Genomic DNA, 16831 nt, shown 5'->3' on the forward strand with positions numbered 1-16831 from the left:
GTATTTACATCATGGAAACAGTCAACACTACAAATCAGGACTCTTTTTCCCTCAAAATCGGTTCCAGTGATGCCAGGGTTCTTGTTCACGAAGCCGAAGAATGAGCTTCACAAACGCTCAAGATAGGAGAGCAAGGTACAGGCTTTTATTTAGAGGTAAAGTGAAAGGACAGAGCTCCTGGCTCATGCCAGGAGGGGACATGAGAGTCCGTGGTGGTGTGTTGTCTAGGGGTTTTATAGGCAGTTGAGGATATTTGGGAACGTGAAAAAGAGTTTAGGGGTGTGGACTTGTTAAGTGGTCCCTGAATATTAAAAATTAACAACATAAGGAATTTCCTGCCTTGATTTCTCTCTGGGATACCAGCATCTTGGTCTGGGAGCATACCAAAAGGCTACCTGCCCAGCCCCCAAGGTGGGCTGAGGTATTGTCTATTTGCTAAAGAATTCTGCCTCTTGAACTTCCTGGGTGTTAAAATGCAATCTTATCTTCAAGATGGAATTCTTCCACCTTTTACCATCCCGGCTACAGCTGGGCCTGCAGCTAAATCAGTTGCTCAGTTTGCAAAATCACCTGTCAGATATGAAGGAGGAAAGACAGCACATAGGCCTGGGCCTTTTAGCATGCTAACGTGAATCTTACACATGATTACAAATGATCAGCATAATAAGACATGTGCTACTCTTCTTTATCTGGGGAACATTAACTGATCTCACTGAAGAATGACTCTAGAGCTTAATGTTCAACATAGAGTTTTAGTAGGAGGGAGGGTTGTTGCATGTAGTTAGTTACATTACTCTGACTGCAAATATCCTGCCTTGCTTTTTCCGGAGGCCCTCACCCTACTCTGACTACATCCACAGTCCCTGTCTCACCAGCAAACAGTGGGTGTGTCCCCCAAAAGCTGATCTTTCAGCCTGGAGCCTGGAATAAAGGAAACTGGAGGAGTAGAGCCAAAGCTGCCTGCAGCAGACATAATTTACTTGAGAAATGAATGTTTATTGTAAATCACTGAGTTGTTGGGATTGTTACCTCAGCATGACCTATCAAAAGTGGACAGATACACCATGCTAGTGTTATTACACTGTAGTGAACACCAGTGAGGTCTGCCTTTTCCTGTGCAGACCTTGGTTCGGAGGATTGTTTCCAACCACTGGAGCCATCACACACCTCCCACCTGAAAGGACGCAAACTGCACTCAGACCGGGCGGGAATCCAGGTCTTGGAAGGTTAATGTTGTGAAGATATAAAACAAAAATTCTGTCTCTGAAGAACACTAAGCTGCTGCAGCATTTTTAAACCTTTGCAAACACAAGTCTGTCAGTCATGGACCTGGATGGTTTCGGAGTGATTTCCCAGCCCTTTCTACCACACGCCACACGTCACCGACCCCCGTTTCGCCCCCAGATTTGTGAATTGAATGCTGTTTCTTTAAGGGAGACGCGCGGAGATTTCCCTACCGAACAAAATGTCTGCGAAGAGCCCGGATGGGGTCTGCGTGGATCTCGGGCTCCCAGCCCGCCTCCCGCGACACCGAGCTGCAGGGGTGAGGGGGTGAGTGTGGGTCGGCGTGCGCCGGGGCCCCTGGAGGCCTGGTCGGGCTGCGGTGGCCGGGGGGAGGGAGGCTGCCCGGGCCGGGGCCGAGTGAGCCTGCGGTCCAGTCCCGGCCTCGGGGACCACAGGTGGCCAGGACAGGACGGTGTATATGACAGGTTCGCTCGCGCACGGGGTACGGACGTGCCCTTCCTTCTCCGTGGTCAGGTTGTCCTTACCATAAAAGAGGCATTTGGCCCCCTTTTCTGCATAAAGGCACTGTTTAGTTTCTTGGAGCACCTCATTTTTGCTCCTCTACTTTGTCCCCTAAAAAAAAGTTACTCGGGATTATCCAATCTGCTCTTCCCTTATTGAAATTACTTACTGCATTCATACTTTCAACAGTGCAAGTGGTTGGGTACCCTGTAGTGTGCTCTTTTCTCTAATTGCGACTTTCTTAATGTTTCCCACTTCGGCGAGGAGAAACTGAAAGCAAGCCAGATGCTCAAACCAGAATCCCTTCCCCCACCTCTATGGCGCTCAAACAAAAGAATTTTCTGATCCCTTTGGAGTACGTCAGAGTAGTTTGCTGTACTGACTTAACACTAATCAAATGCCCGAAACTTATCCAGCAAAATTATTTTTCCCTCCTTGGAGGCAAAAATGTAAGTACCAGCTACCATCCAAACTTCTAATTAGCCCAGACTACAAGGATAGGGTGTTTAAGAGAAACTATTGTATAAAAAGCTTAATAAATTGACATAATTAGGATAATTATTTGCTGCACTTTTCATTAATGTATTAGTTGTATACCCTTTTTGGCCAAACATAGCTTCAGGCAACCCATAATAAAAAGTACTCAACAATGTGTAAAAAGACCAAGAATCAAAGCCAGGTAAGTCTCAAAAAAATCTTTGTGTTGCAACACCTTCAAAGTAGGGCAGCTTTAAATCCCTCTAATTCATATTAAACTATGAATTTTTACAAGATAAAAATGTATCAACACCTTTCCTTTTGGGAACATATGTATTAAGTAAAATAGACTTGAAATAAAGGTCTACTTCTGCGCAGAATATAAATTTCCATTTTTAAAAATGCATTAATGGAGAATACTTCTGAGCCTTTTAGCTAATGGTTTCAGGTATCTAAGAATTTGGCTTACAGATAGACAGCATCTCTGATTCACCAAATAATTAGTCATGGGCCCAGTATTTTTAACAATCAATGCATAACCTTTCCCTAAATATTTTTACATTTAACCCTTTATTCCCTGACCCAAGTATCTATCTACACTTTACAGTTTGGAGACATTTTTACTTGCTTTTTAACTTCACCTGAGTCTTTTTAGCCTGGTGATTCTGGTCTAATTTTTCTATCTGAATCTATTTATAAATAGATGAGTACATGGCAGTAAATAATATTTCAGCAGAGATAGGTAAAAGCTGAATAAATTGTGGTTTCCTTGATACTTCTTCAGTTGGTAAGGCTAATTATTTGTTTCAATTATTATGTTTGCTTTGATTAAAGTCAGGGTTGGATGAAGTGAATGAAACTGTCAGTGTTTCCACACAAGTCTGTGTGGATTTCACATTAGTGTGAATTTCTTACCTAGGATCCAGGCTCAACCTACACATACTTGTTTATAACTATGCCTAATTAATCCACCTGAAGTGATTAGCCTTGACTATGTAAGGACAAATAAAACTGTAATTCATTAGGTATTTCCTTTTGAGAACATTATCTGGTTCTTTGCCCTTTAGCCTTGCTAACTATAATGTATATGTACAAGCATAAGTATACAGTAATAAAATTAACTTTGTAGGGGGGTTATAGGATGATTCTCAATTAACATTATTTTCCACAGACTTAGACTTATCATCCTTTCCAGATACTAGATATGCAAATGAAATCCACCATAGGGGAGTTCAAAGGTGTAGTACCAACAACACTACTCTCTCTCCTTCCATGAAATAGCTAAAATCTACCCTTTTTTCAGTTTTTTCCCTCAAAATTGGACTCGAAATTTTCCATATTAATTTAATGCGAGCAGTGCTTTCATGATGCTTTAAGAAATGTTACTTTAAAGTAGGAGCTTGGAAGCCTAGTTATACAACTAAAGATTTAGAATATTATGAGAGTGAGCTCTAGTGGTAATGTGTTTGTGTGAATTCTGTACCCTGAGGGAGGTAAGAAGGGAAGGGCTGCCGAAGCAGGAGTGTCTGCATGACCTGTGTTAGGACCCCAAGGCCCACCCCTTCCCCAGTGTAGACACTGTGTAATGGAATTCACTCTGAGTGAACACTGCTCTGACCTTTACCACAGGTATCAGAACTGTTGCTGGAAGCATCTTTCCCCACCAGATAGGGGACTTAACGGAGAGCAGGAACTATGCTGTTCTCCTCTTGGCATCCTGAGCAGCAAGCATGTGCCTGACCCTGAGCAGGTGCACCACTGAGCATTTGAATCAAAGAGTGGATGGAGTGAATGAATGTAAACAAAATAATCACATTCATTAGCACCTTTCTGTTAGTTTAAAAACTGTTTAAGGAAAAATTAAGCTCTTATTTTTCATTTTCTTTTTGTTAGCTACCCATACAGTTAATGCATATATGTTTTGGGGGGTACTTGGTAAGAAAGGAATGCTCACAGGGCTCCAGTTAAACAGACCGCCCCATTGCCTTCCACCTGAGTGATGAGCAACCTGTTTTGCATGAAGGCCAATGTAGAAATCAAAAATAAATTTGGTTGGGGAGGGGAAGTAGAAGAATGATATTTTTTATTTGGTTTTTGTATTCAGATATCCCTAAGAGAATTCTTCTAACTTAAACTACCTACTGAATTGAATAATAGAATGTCAAAGAGAAAAATAACACTGCTTTTAGCCACTAAGATCTTAATGTGGGCATGCTTGAGCAGTAAATACTGGTAGCTTATTTTTGTTCATGACTTGAACTTATATAATTATATAGGAAAGTACAACAGTGAGATCATTTGCCTTATCTGACTTCAGCCACCGGTTAAGAAGTAGATAATTTTATTTCCCTTAACAGATGGGGAGACAGACTCTGGTGATCTGGGTCTAAGGAATGTAGAGTCAGGCTCATTGCCTTTAGTGCGGCATCCCCTGACTGCGTGCCCTGTGCTAGGGGGATGAGTGAGGTAGGTGCCCCCCCATCGCATCCTGCACCTCCTGTGGCTACGGAATCTTCTGCTCAGGCCTACCCAACACTGCTCATCCTCAGGCATCCGGTTCCCTCAGAGGCCAGATGGCAGCACTCGGGGCCCCAGGGGACTATCCCCCCAGTCTCCACACATAAGGCTGCCTAGCCCTGCCTGAGCTTACATGCCTGATTGTTTTATAAATTATTTATGTATAGACTCTTCTATATATATATATATATATATATATATATACACACTACCTAAATGTACACACATGACCATAGGCAAGTTCTTAGTACGTTTTTTGTTTTCCTTTTGTGTTGACCTCCTCCTTTTTTGTCAGCTGCCACCCCCTCAGAGTTCCTCCTTCCTTATTTTCTTTATATGCATGTACATAACCATCAGTTACTGGTTTCAGCTGACAACATCTAATAGTTTACTGCTGTCATTGTCCATGCCTACAGATAATTTTGTGTTTTTGAATAAAAACCATTTGTATATTCCTGATAACTGAGTACAAGAGCCGTGTACCACTGTATTGCTTTCAACTTAAATCACTGAGGACTTTTTACTACTATTCTCTTAAAATCAGGATTTTAGTGCTTGCCCTAACCAGATGAAAGCATTAAGAGGCAGCCTCTCTGTGGAGAGAGTAATTGTGTACAAAGCAGAAAAATATCCAATCATGTGAAAACCTTTGTGTAATAAAAATTCGTTTAAAATATATATACATACACCCTATACAGACCTCTATATTATATGAGATATTATACATACTTTCCTGCAAATTGCCTTTCTTCCTAAACAATTCCTCCAGAAATCCTTCTAGGTCACCTAGCAGAGCTCCAATCCATCCTTTAACAGCTGCATAATATTCCCTGGTATGAACTCACATTCTTACCCAACCATCCTCTTGATAGGCATTCCCTTGTTTCCTGTTTTGTGCCATTATAAATAATACTGTAGTAAACACCCTAATATATATTACTTTACTTATAGCTCTACAAAGATTCTCAAGGGTGGGATCCCTGATTATATCCATTTTTAATTAACAGAAATTGCCAGATTGCTTTCCTAAAAGTCATCACATATCCACTAGTGATACATGAGCATACCCTTTTCTCTGCCTCCCTTCTAGCTTTGGCTGACGGACCCCTTTGTTTTTGTCAGTGTGATGAATCTAAAATGACACCTTATTGTTACTTTATTACCTTATTGTTACTTTAATAGCACTTCCCTGAATATAAGTAATGCTGTGCATCTTTTCACAAATTTCTAGCCATTTGATTTTGCTCCTAGGTCATTTTGCCTACTCATATTTCTTGCCCATTTTTCAATTGGGTTGGCTTTTTCTTGTAAGTTTGTAAGAGCTCTTTGTGGATTAGGGTTGTGACAATGTTCTCAAGCTTCTCTTCCAGGCCAAGATGACTGACTAGGAGGCTCTCTTCCTCTGCACTATAGGGATGGTTGAAATGAGCTCAGGAGTTGTTCAGCAGAGCTAGGAAGGCTGTTATGACTTGTGGCCACTGACTGCTGGTCACTCTTTAGATACTGAGTCTGCCCAGAAGATTGCATTAAGCCAGAATGTAGTTGTGTGCGGAGGACTGAGAAGGTGGGGCAGTTCCATACTGTGCTGCCTTTCACTGGTTAGACCTCCAAGAGCCAAGGCCTGCCAAGGCAGAGGATGTCCCTCTGCCACCCTCAGAGGGGCAGCGCTGTGCTGGCCGACATTTTGGTGCTGAGCCCCTGGCTCAGATGAGGTGTTCCATTAAATCTAAAGGATTCAGACATCAAAATCAGTGCTCTCACCCTCATTTCTATCTTAACTCATAACAGATGACATTCATGTATGTGGTACCCTCTGGGCATCCAGATTTTGAAGAAACCCAGAGACATCATTAGTCATCTCTAGCACTTTAAGGGCACATCAGTCATGAGTGTCTGAAGCTTCTGCACAATTTCAACCACCAGCTCAAGAGAGCTTATCAGAATGCAGAGCAATAGTTTTGATATTCGAGAACTTAAAATCTTTTTAAATTTATAAAATAAATAGAGGGATTCATAATCCTATTGTCTCTAGTTTTGTGTATGTCTAGTAATCTTAAAAAGGAACTCTGGAAAGATAAGGTTCTAATGTACAATGAATAAAATTCTAAAAAAAGAAGGTATAGAAAAAATTTTAGGTAAAGTTAGGCAACAAAAACAATTCTAAGACTAAAATCTGATTCTGTATGCTAACTGTAATGTTACATTACTGTGATGTTTGCTAACCATAAAAAGATTATCCTCGAAAGTGGTCTGAAACTCCCCTCCTATCCCACCTCTTGTTTTGTGGACTTCAGTGATTTAATAACTCTCTTGTGGGATATCTAACCTTTAATTCCTAAAGACTTTTATATTGGTCACCATGCATAACCACATTGAAATCAATGCATACTGTATCAGAAGATAATTAAATAGCTGTTTCTTTTGTTAGAAGAGGCCTAGTACTTGTCTTTTTCCATGAGTCTGGTAAATTCAGTATTTTTTTTTAATTCAAGAGATAGATTAAATGTTATGCCTGATGCTGAGTTTCTTGGTGGGAAAAAATGTGAGATTTAGAAAATTGTAATGCATCTGTAACAAGACTATTAGCAACTGAATTAAAGTTTACACTAAATACTACTATTATTATAACAACTTATTTTTCCTGTTCTCATCCTTACCTCAGTCATTCCTAGTAGTGTTTAATAGAAGAGATTCTGGAACTTTATCATGTGTACTGCTGCTGGTTCAAACCCTGACAATGTAAGAATAGCACTGGGTATCCCAACGTGCATCATTCTCCCATCTTGGCCTCAATTTTCCCCCTGAAATAAGTTCTTAGAAGAGCTCCAAGTCTACCATGTGTTCTCTTATTACTGTTTTTAAATTTCAAAGCAAATTTGTGTAGAATCCACACATTTTGGTCCTTTGTGAAGTTATTTCCTAAAGCATAAACTTCACCTTTCTGTCCTCTCCTTGTTTGATAGGTTATTGCAGTGGTAAATTGTTTCTTATAGAAAAGACTTTGTAGTGATGGTCACTGAGTTCTGTTTAGATCCCTTTAACAACAGATATTTGCTGAAGAAAGCCAGAAGCTAAACTTCTTCCTTTTTCTTCCTTAACTTAAAGTATTTATTGATCAAACTCTTTATCCTGCAAATATATAGAGGGAGCCATTTAGCTGGGAGGAACAAGTATAGATGATTTTTGTTTTATGACTAGAGGTCAGAAAAAAATGAACACCAGAAGGACATGGCATCAGGCAGGATTTCTAGGATCTACCTTTAGGGCTGTTTAATTGAATTTCCTTTACGTGACCTCCTGTCCTCTGAATTTACTCCTAGCCCTACTGATGGTTCTTCAGAACTCAGGAGTCATGCTACAGTGTTTCTACCTGAGAACTTGGATTGGCTGCAAACCCCAAGGCCCTGAGGACGTGGCCCACCAACTAAGTTAAAGGTAAAGTTTAGAAAACTGCTTTGTATACTGCTATTTCCTAAATGTGCATATTTTGTAAACATTTTAATGTTTTTCAGTACTGCCATTTCTCTCACAAGCACATTGTTTTAAAATCACAAAAAGAAAGATATTATCTTGAAAATAGCTCCTTCACTGAAAGTTTTTTAAAAGGTCGTTCACCACTGGCACGCTCACCCCTGAAGTTTAAGGACAAATTTTTCATTCCTAAAGCTTTGTTTCCTGCCCATTTCTAAAGCTTGCTCTGCAACACTGGGAGGACAATACAAAAGGGAGCCTTGCTCTTGCTCTGAAGAGAAAAAACGGGAACTTTTTTTTTAAACAGTGAAGACTAGTTAAAACTAACCTACATACAGCTGCCTATTTAGCTAATTCTTTCCATTTAAGAAGCTCAGATTCTCATTTTTTAATGTAAGTACTTGTTAGTTGGGCACCCGTTCGATTTCGAAGAGAATTCCTAGTTAAAGAAAGAAGGGCTAGTCATGATAAACATTTTGTTCTGAGGAATCAACAACAGGCAATACTGAAAAAGCAGCCCAGGTACCCACCCAAACTAACCACAGCATTTCTGTGTATAGTAAGAGGGGGCAGGATTTCTTCGCAGGCTGATTATGGTCATAGAAGTTCTGTGCGTAGGGGCGATGTGTATATGCAGTCTTGTCGTTCTTACCTCTTTCTCCCTCCATGTGCACACGCTACAGAGAGAATGAGGGACGACGAGCTGCCCGTGACCATGGAAGAGAGCGGCGGGCCGGACGCCGCGGCGGCGCAGGGCAGTCATTGTCCCGGCCTGGCTCCGGCGCCACTTGGCCGCCTGGGGGCGCCGTACTCCGAGGCCTGGGGGTACTTTCACCTGGCCCCGGCCTGCCCGGGGCACGGGGCTGGCCATTGGGCCACCTGCCGGCTGTGCGGCGAGCAGGTGAGCCGCGGCCCGGGCCTCCACGCGGGCACCGCGGCGCTGTGGAAGCACCTGAAGAGCGCGCACCCGCAGGACCTGGAGAAGAGCGCCGGCCGCCGCCCGCCCGCCGCCGCTCCCTGCCCGCCGCCGCCTTCCGGCCCCGCCGTCGCCGCCGAGGGCGACTGGGCGCGCCTGCTGGAGCAGATGGGTGCGCTGGCCCTGCGCGGTAGCCTGCGCGAGCGCGAGCTGGCGCGGCGCGAGGCGGCCGTGGAGCAGGGCGAGCGCGCCCTGGAGCGGAGGCGGAGGGCCCTGCAGGAGGAGGAGCGCGCGGCCGCCCAGGCGCGGCGCGAGCTGCAGGCCGAGAGGGAGGCGCTGCAGGCGCGGTTGCGGGAAGTGAGCCGCCGCGAAGGCGCCTTGGCCACAGGCTCGCTCAAAGAGGAGCCCAAAAAGGAGAGGGCCGGCAGCATAATCACGAAGATTCTAATGTAGGATTTGGCCACTTCCACCACCCCGTGCAAGCGCCACTCCCAGGTGTGGGACCGGACCACCGTCTTCACCCTCACCCGGGAGCTGAGTCTCAATCTCTAGATGTGGGGCCTTGAGACGTACTTTGGAAGCCAGAGCAGAACCTAAAATCACTTCCGCTCTCGGGTGCCTGGGAGCGCAAGATTCATTGGCCTCCTTTGCTGTTGGCCTTTGGTGGATATCCATGCCAGGGTTAGTTGTCCTCTGCCTGTCTTTGGAATGAGAGCTCGAGCAGCCTAGACCGCCTGAGCCTTGCACCTGGCAACTGAAGGGCAGAGGCTTGGTTACACACCAAAGACTATCACACCAGGAGCTTGTACACTAGCCGTGGCAACTTAGGGTGGACAGTGCATGAAAATGATAAAGCGTTTTACCTAAAGGAGATTTTTACTCATTTCCTAATGAGACGATCTTTGATGAGTAGCCGGTGCCCAGCACCAAGTTCTGAAAAGGGGGACGTTTAGTTTCTGTCTTGCAGTGGGTTTCAGCCCATGGCAAGTTCACTATGGACTCAATGTGACCAAAAAAATTGACAGCCAAACGTTCTTGGGGTGAAAGGGTTATACCCAACTTAATTTCCAGGTGGCAGGTCAGTCACTAGAATCCCGTTCACTCAGAGCAAGTCTGCATGCAGCAAGCTGGTCTCTGCCTCTGGGTCCCTCTGTCCGCACAGCCATACCCTGGGTTTCTCTGCCTTCACAGCCGTCCTCTGGGGCTCTCTGCAGTCATCCTGCACAACCGTCCTCTGGGGCTCTCTTCACAGTTGTCCCTCACAGCCATCCTCTGGGCCCACTGTCCTTGGCACTGCCACTACTCCGGCCTCTGCTCTGAAGCCTTGCAGCCGTGCTACCACGTTGCGTGCAGAGCGCTGGGTGGAGCTGTTCATATAGTCAACAGCGATATATTGCCCACAGGTGTGCAGTGAGCTAGTCAACCAGGGCCAGGTGAGAATCCTGGCCACAGGAACTCTCATTTTATCCAGTTTCCATGGCTGCTTTTACCCTGTCATCTCTAGTGCCTTACAGGGCAATCTCTGGAGAACCCCTTGTTGCTCCCTCCCCGGCTTACCAACGGTACCAGCTGCACCCTATCTCACCTCAACTGTCTTCCTTCCCCAGCTTCACACCCAGTAGCAGCTGTGGTAAATGTCCCCATTTTCCAGCCCTCATCTGCCCACCTTATTAGCAAGACACGGCCCCAAGCCTCATTAGAAAGAGCACTTCCCGACATCGCCATGATCCTCTCTTCGGAGCCAAGGGATAAGGCATCCCTCCCATGCCACGTCTTCCGTTTTCATCCCTTCCTTGCTCAGACTCTTCCTCTTCTTCATCAATGCCCAGTCTCCCTTGTACTGAAAAGGAAGCCCCCCCCAGCCTGGGTGCTCTGGAATGAACATCCAGTGGAATAGTCCTTGCTGCCTGTATGTCTTCCCCACTCTTTACCCCTTCACTTGTGGTCAGCTTTCCACACAACACCGAACTCTTAAGGATCCACTACAATTTCCCAATGGCTGTATATAATTTATTTTCAACCTTCATTTTGCTTCCTCTCTCCCTGAAATTTTTCTGATAGGTGGAGTTTGTTCCTCCGGAGAATTCCTTTTCCTGTTGTAGATTGCTTCCCAAACAATTTATCTTCAGGTCTCTTTTTTCTCATCTTTTGGAAAATTGAAGATTTTAAAGCACCCAGAAAATTTTGAAAGGCTAGTACAGTGAATACCCTACATATGTCCTCCACCCAGACTGAACAAATAACATTTTCCTGTATTTATTTTTTTTCCCTACTCCCTAAACATGCATGCCATCTCAACCTTAAGTCATGCATGTCCTAATAGCCTCTAATACACCTTGATCAAAATTCCCCCAATTGTCCCAAAAATGCCTTTTCATCTTCTAAAAAACAGGACCCAATCAAGATTCATATAATTGATTATAACTTTAGTCCCTTCCAGTCTAAACAGCCCCCTATTTTTTTTTCCTATGACACTTTTTGAAGAGACCTGGCCATGTCTTACAGAACACTCTGTATTCTGGATTTGTCTGATTGTTTCCTTAGGCCAGTGTATGTACTCATTCTTGCCTCATCTACCTGTAGAGCTACAAAATCACCTCTGTGCCAGCAACTCCTGACTACCTCCAGCCTTGAGTATTCGTTCTGGTTGTGTCCTTCACGTCTAATCCCTGGTACAGGTCTCCACCTGTACTTACATATCCTGCCACTGCAGATAGGGGCAAATCTACTCAACCCCACACCTGGCCCCTCACCCCTCACCCAATACCTAACATTTACTGGGCTTGTAAAATGTGTTAGGTACATATTGTACACTTTTCATGTATTATCTCACTCTATTCTTATAGCAGCTCCCTGCAGAGGTATTAATACTATGCCCATTTTACAGCTAAGGAAACAGAGAAGGGTTAAGTAGCTTGTACAAGATCACAGCTGGTAAGCACTGGAGTTGGGATCCAAATCCAGTCTCTACCTTCAGATGCCATCCTCCTGGCTGCTGAACTGTCACCCTTGTTCCTCAGTCACCAAGCTGACACCTGTTTCCTTTCTGATTCCAGGTAGTATCATCAGTGACATTAACATATACTGAATATTCACCATATGTCAGAGCTGTGGTAAATGCTTTACAAAAATAATTGCCTACCATGCAGCAATCCCATGACTTAAGTACTCTTATGCCCATTTTGGAGGAAGAAAGGCTCGGGAGCTAAGTAATGTCAAGACAGAGTGCCTTTGGATCCAGTCTTACTGAATCGTTGGCTCCTATGCTACTGAGTCTGTTTCTACACAGTATCATACCTGTCTTCTTCTGAAGCCACCTGCCAAGCTGAGGCCTCATTTATAATTCATCTGGGGTTCATCTTCTCATTCTTGTCTTCCCCACTGTCTCTTACCTAGCAGTCAACTTGACCAAAGGAACAGTCCTAAACCAACACTAGCTATATCACATTTCCTGCTCAAAAGTACCCCCCAACCAAGACCACCCACCATCTACAAGCTTCAATGTCATAGCCCGACAATGAAGTCCCCCCACTCTGGTGCCAATCTCTCTGTCCCCCTCCTACATGTACTGTATGCTCCAGCCAAATTGGACTCCTTGTTCTTCCTGAGGTACCCTGGTCTTGTCACCTCTGTTTACCTTTCATCCACTTAAAAAACCCTTTCAATCTGAGTATGAAAATTCCACCTGTTTTCTAAGACCAAGTTCAAGTTCTACTGCCTGCATGAAGCTTTCCTTGATTCCTCATTTAGAGATGCTTCCTTACTTCTCTGGATACCATATAGCATTTTTTATCTCACAACCCTTAGAACAGGCCATCTAGCATATGGTTATGTGGGCAGTCTTCCTTTTCTTGCCAGACCCTGAGCCCTGGTGGGTAGGGATGAAGTTCACTCATCCTATTCCCACAGTGCCTTGAATTCAGAAAGCTGCTCAGTGAATATTTGAGGCATTGAACCCATTCAGTGTGTTTTAAGATTTTCACAAGTTAGTTTTCCTGTAATTTTTACTGTAATTATTCATTTATCTTACATTGAGAATTCATAACAGAAAAGAAATAGCCTGAAAGGAAAGAGCAATAATAACTTTTAAGCTGTTTAGTCAGTAAAGATTTAGTATCAGCTATTGGACTGTTTGGTTTGACTCCAATAGACTACTAGGACACCCTTATCGGGAATGCTTTTCTTGACCCTGTTTTTTTTCATGACGTAGGTACCACCAAACGCAGTGGCCCAATCTAGGAAGAACAGCAGGAAAAAAACAATCCCCCAAAGTCCTGTCACATTAGTAAAACTGCTTTTAACATTTTAGTATTTTATTCATCTTTCTGCTAGTTTTACATACTCTAATAAACAGTTTAAGTTACTTATATTAAGTACTGAAATTTAACTTCTTCATGTAGATTTAAGAGTCAGGCTGTAAGATCTGAACTTGGACCTTTCAGGAGGGAAAAAAAGGCTGCTACAAATGTGTTTTCTATTTCACCCATTGTTAGAACTATTAACACAAGCAAATATTGATTTTTAGAATCTTAACCACTCCCTCAAAAAGATGGCTAATGGGAGTACTGGGCAGCCTGTGCAGGGGCAGGGAAAGCACTTAGCCTGATGATGACCAAGTGCTGGTTCTGGTAGTTAAGGGAAGAGATTTTACTTTGTGTTTTATACACTCCTTCATGGCTGTAATTTTTTTATGCCAAGCACGCATTACTCTTATAAAAATTATATTTCACAAATGAAAAATCCTTACCATCAACATTCAGCTTCCTTAAACAAAACCTCCAATACAAGGGTTGATATATCCTCACTTCCAGAAAAGCCTAGAAAGAAATGCACTGAAGGAACAAAACAGCAGCATACTCACAGAACCCAAGAATGGACTAACAGTTACCAAAGGGAAAGGCACTGGGGAGGATGGGTGGGAAGGGAGGGATAGGGGGGAAAAGGGTCATTATGGCTAGCATGTATAATGTAGGGGGGAACACGAGGAAAACAGTAAAACAGAGAAGACAAGTAGTGATTCTATAGCATCTTACTACGCTGATAGACAGTGACTAATGGCGTATGTGGTGGGGACTTGATAATGGGGAGAGTCTAATAACCGTAATGTTGCTCATGTAATTGTACATTAATGATACCAAAAGAAAAAAAAGTATTACAGAGCAGTATGATGACAATGACTTATCAAATAGATAATAAAGAGGCAGATCATATAAAAATAACCATATAGAAATTCTATATGGAGTTGAAAAAGTACAGTAACTGAAATTTTTAAAAGTCACTAGAGGGGAACAACAGCATATGTGAGCTGGTAAGAGAAATAATCAGTGAATTTCAAGGTATGACAATAGAGGTTATCCAGCCTGAATAACAGAAAAATAAAAGAGTGAAAGCTAAAACAAGAAATGCAGTCCTTGTCCAGTTCAACCGCGTTTTGTGACAAAAGGAGAAAAATAAGCCCGAGGGGCTTGCCCACTATCGGAAGACGGTGGCATAGGGGCTCACCTAACTCCAGCCTCCTCAATAGATGTTCTTCTTTGGACTTGCAGGCTTCTGCTGGCTCACCAGACAAAATACAGGGGCTATCAGAACCGACCCGCAGAGCGGGCCTCCTGCCAGCTATACAGAGGTGTTTGCAAGGGCAGAGATGGATTCCAGGGCCCATCCCGTCTGGCTGTAGCACAGCCCGTTCACACAGCTGTCACTGCTGATCCCCCAACACCCTTATCGGCACAGCTTCTCTGATTTATGTAACCACATTTGCTAAAATAGCACCACCCGGTTCATGTTTTACAAATGAGGCTCCACACTTCAACAAGGGACCTGCCTTTGATAGTGCTGAGGTGCAGGCTAGGGTACAGAATGCTCCAAACCCAACTCCTGATCCCCTGCTATCATGTAGTTATCAGTCACTTCTTTAGGTTGAAATTTGGGGGTGTAGGTAAAGCAGGTTAATGACAACCAAGGCTGAAACAGCAAGGCCCTTTTATACAGCTAAGTTGTCATCCTTGGCTGGAGGAGGGAAAGGCTTGGCTTGGTTTGGACGGAGTTTGTACTTTAAATAGCTGTTCATGTCCTTCATATCTTAGAAGGGACTGATAAAGACTGGGCTTTTGTTGCCATGGACTCTTTAGGGAATTCTAGATTTGAACTCATACCTTTCCACAACCTGCATCTGCTTTTTCTGGAAAATGGATGAGGTGATCATCCAGGTCCCCTTTGGCCCTAACATGGTATGATTACATGAAATACAATGAAACATCAACCAACCTTTGATTGAATCAGTTGCTCTGTTTAACTGGACTTTTGTTAACTGCAGATTTAGAAGAAAATGTTGAAAGTCATATATGTATGATTATTTAAAATAACAGTAGTTTGTCAAACTTCTTCCACAACACTAAGGTACTAACCCTATCAGACTCACTCCCAAGAACTGAAAACACATGCAGCAGTAATGAGCATGCTCCCCCATACTACACTCTGTGTAACTGTTCAAATTTTACAAACGAGGCCCCACACTTCAACAAGGTGGCATGACCCGCTGAAGACCACACAGCTTCGGAGGAGCAGACTGGAGGCTGCTCAATCCGTGGATTCCAGTCATACCAGGACCAAACTCTAGGCCTCTCTTCTGGCCCACCTCTTCACCAGTTATGGGACCTCTGTGTCCTGGCCTGAGTGCCTTCTGACCCTTGGGTTAATGTTGGCTACTTCTCATCCATAGGCTCTGGTGCTGGGGTAAGACAGCCAGCTTTGCCAGAGGAGGAGAGGTTAGCCTTTGTGTTAGTTTCCTATTGCTGCTGTAACCAACTACCACAAAGGGAGTGGCTAAAAGCAACACAAATTTATCATCTTACAGTTCTATAGGTCATTAGTCTGAGAAGTATCTCAAAATGTTGGCAGGGCTGTGTTCCTTTCCAGAGACTCTAGGAGAGAATCCATTCTTTGCCTTTTCCAGGTTTTAAAGTCTGCCCACATTCCTTGGTTTGTAGCCTCTTCTACCTTCAAGGCCAGCAAGGGCCAGTCTTTCTCACATTGCATCACACTGACTCACTTTTCCACATTTAATGTGTGCTCTGCACATCTTAGGTCAGTTGGTTAACAACCTAATTCTATCTGCAACTTAATTCTCCCCTGCCAGGTAACATACTGAGTTTCCAGGGATTAGGACCTAGACATTTGCAGGAAGGGCAGCATTATCTGCCTACCACAGCATTATACTGCCTGGCCCAGGTCTGGGGTGGGTGGTGGTGGTAAGGTGAGAAAGACATGAGTATTATGGGGGAGCCCCCTTTTCCCAGAAGTCAACACTTTAGTGGGGATCCTAATATTTCCTCCATATATCTTAATCTATATGCCCAGTGCAGGGAGTTCTCATGGATTTTTCTGAGACAGATACCTGGGAGGTGGGTGTGAAAAGATGCTTCTGGGGGAAATCAGAGGTCTCCACAGTTTTGAGAACATTTGTAAATTTGTGCACTGATGAGGATCTGGCTGACTAGGAAGGCTGGGTAGTGATGTGCAAATAGTTGATCAAGCCTTTGGAGTCAAGTGTGTATTAAAAAGTAAGCTTCCAAAATAAAAGTACTCAAACATTATGCTTAATAAACATGTTGAAATACAACAATAAATGAAATCAAAGCCTCCAAACATGTATGCTAGGTGTCACCTTGGCAATCACCTTAACCTCTCTCAAACTGTTTCCTC

At 43.6% G+C, this 16831-nt stretch overlaps 2 protein-coding genes and 1 non-coding gene across 6 annotated transcripts in view; 2 read left to right on the plus strand and 1 right to left on the minus strand.

The window, feature by feature from the left end:
- PDE8B (phosphodiesterase 8B) overlaps positions 1 to 8984 on the minus strand; it is a 348583-nt gene extending 339599 nt beyond the window's left edge. Inside the window, exon 1 of one of the 3 annotated variants that reach the window (XM_073234856.1) lies at positions 8864 to 8984. The gene's annotated coding sequence lies outside the window, so the exon portion shown is untranslated. Of the gene's footprint in view, positions 1 to 1457; positions 1594 to 8863 lie in introns of those variants that run through there. The other 2 variants (XM_073234853.1, XM_073234843.1) reach the window with 2 other exon arrangements.
- On the plus strand, positions 1412 to 13607 carry ZBED3 (zinc finger BED-type containing 3). Of its 2 annotated transcripts, none has more exons than XM_037000206.2 (3): positions 1412 to 1551; positions 8061 to 8175; positions 8895 to 13607. In XM_037000206.2, exon 3 carries the CDS (start codon positions 8900 to 8902, stop codon positions 9578 to 9580), a length of 681 nt encoding a protein of 226 aa, XP_036856101.1. In that variant the 5' UTR covers positions 1412 to 1551; positions 8061 to 8175; positions 8895 to 8899; the 3' UTR covers positions 9581 to 13607. The 2 variants fall into 2 exon arrangements, with proteins under 2 accessions (XP_036856101.1, XP_073091035.1); XM_073234934.1 differs by having other exon boundaries at positions 1442 to 1543.
- Positions 6290 to 6426, plus strand: LOC118968755 (small nucleolar RNA SNORA47). Its single transcript, XR_005056584.1, has one exon. It is a non-coding gene; the product is annotated as a small nucleolar RNA SNORA47 (small nucleolar RNA).
- Positions 13608 to 16831: the final 3224 nt, after the last annotated feature.

Source organism: Manis javanica, chromosome 1 (assembly GCF_040802235.1).
Source record: "Manis javanica isolate MJ-LG chromosome 1, MJ_LKY, whole genome shotgun sequence".
Taxonomy (NCBI): domain Eukaryota; kingdom Metazoa; phylum Chordata; class Mammalia; order Pholidota; family Manidae; genus Manis; species Manis javanica.

Excerpts from the sequence above, each read along its gene's own strand:
- ZBED3 (XM_037000206.2), top strand. The coding sequence starts at position 8,900 with ATGAGGGACGACGAGCTGCCCGTGACCATGGAAGAGAGCGGCGGGCCG.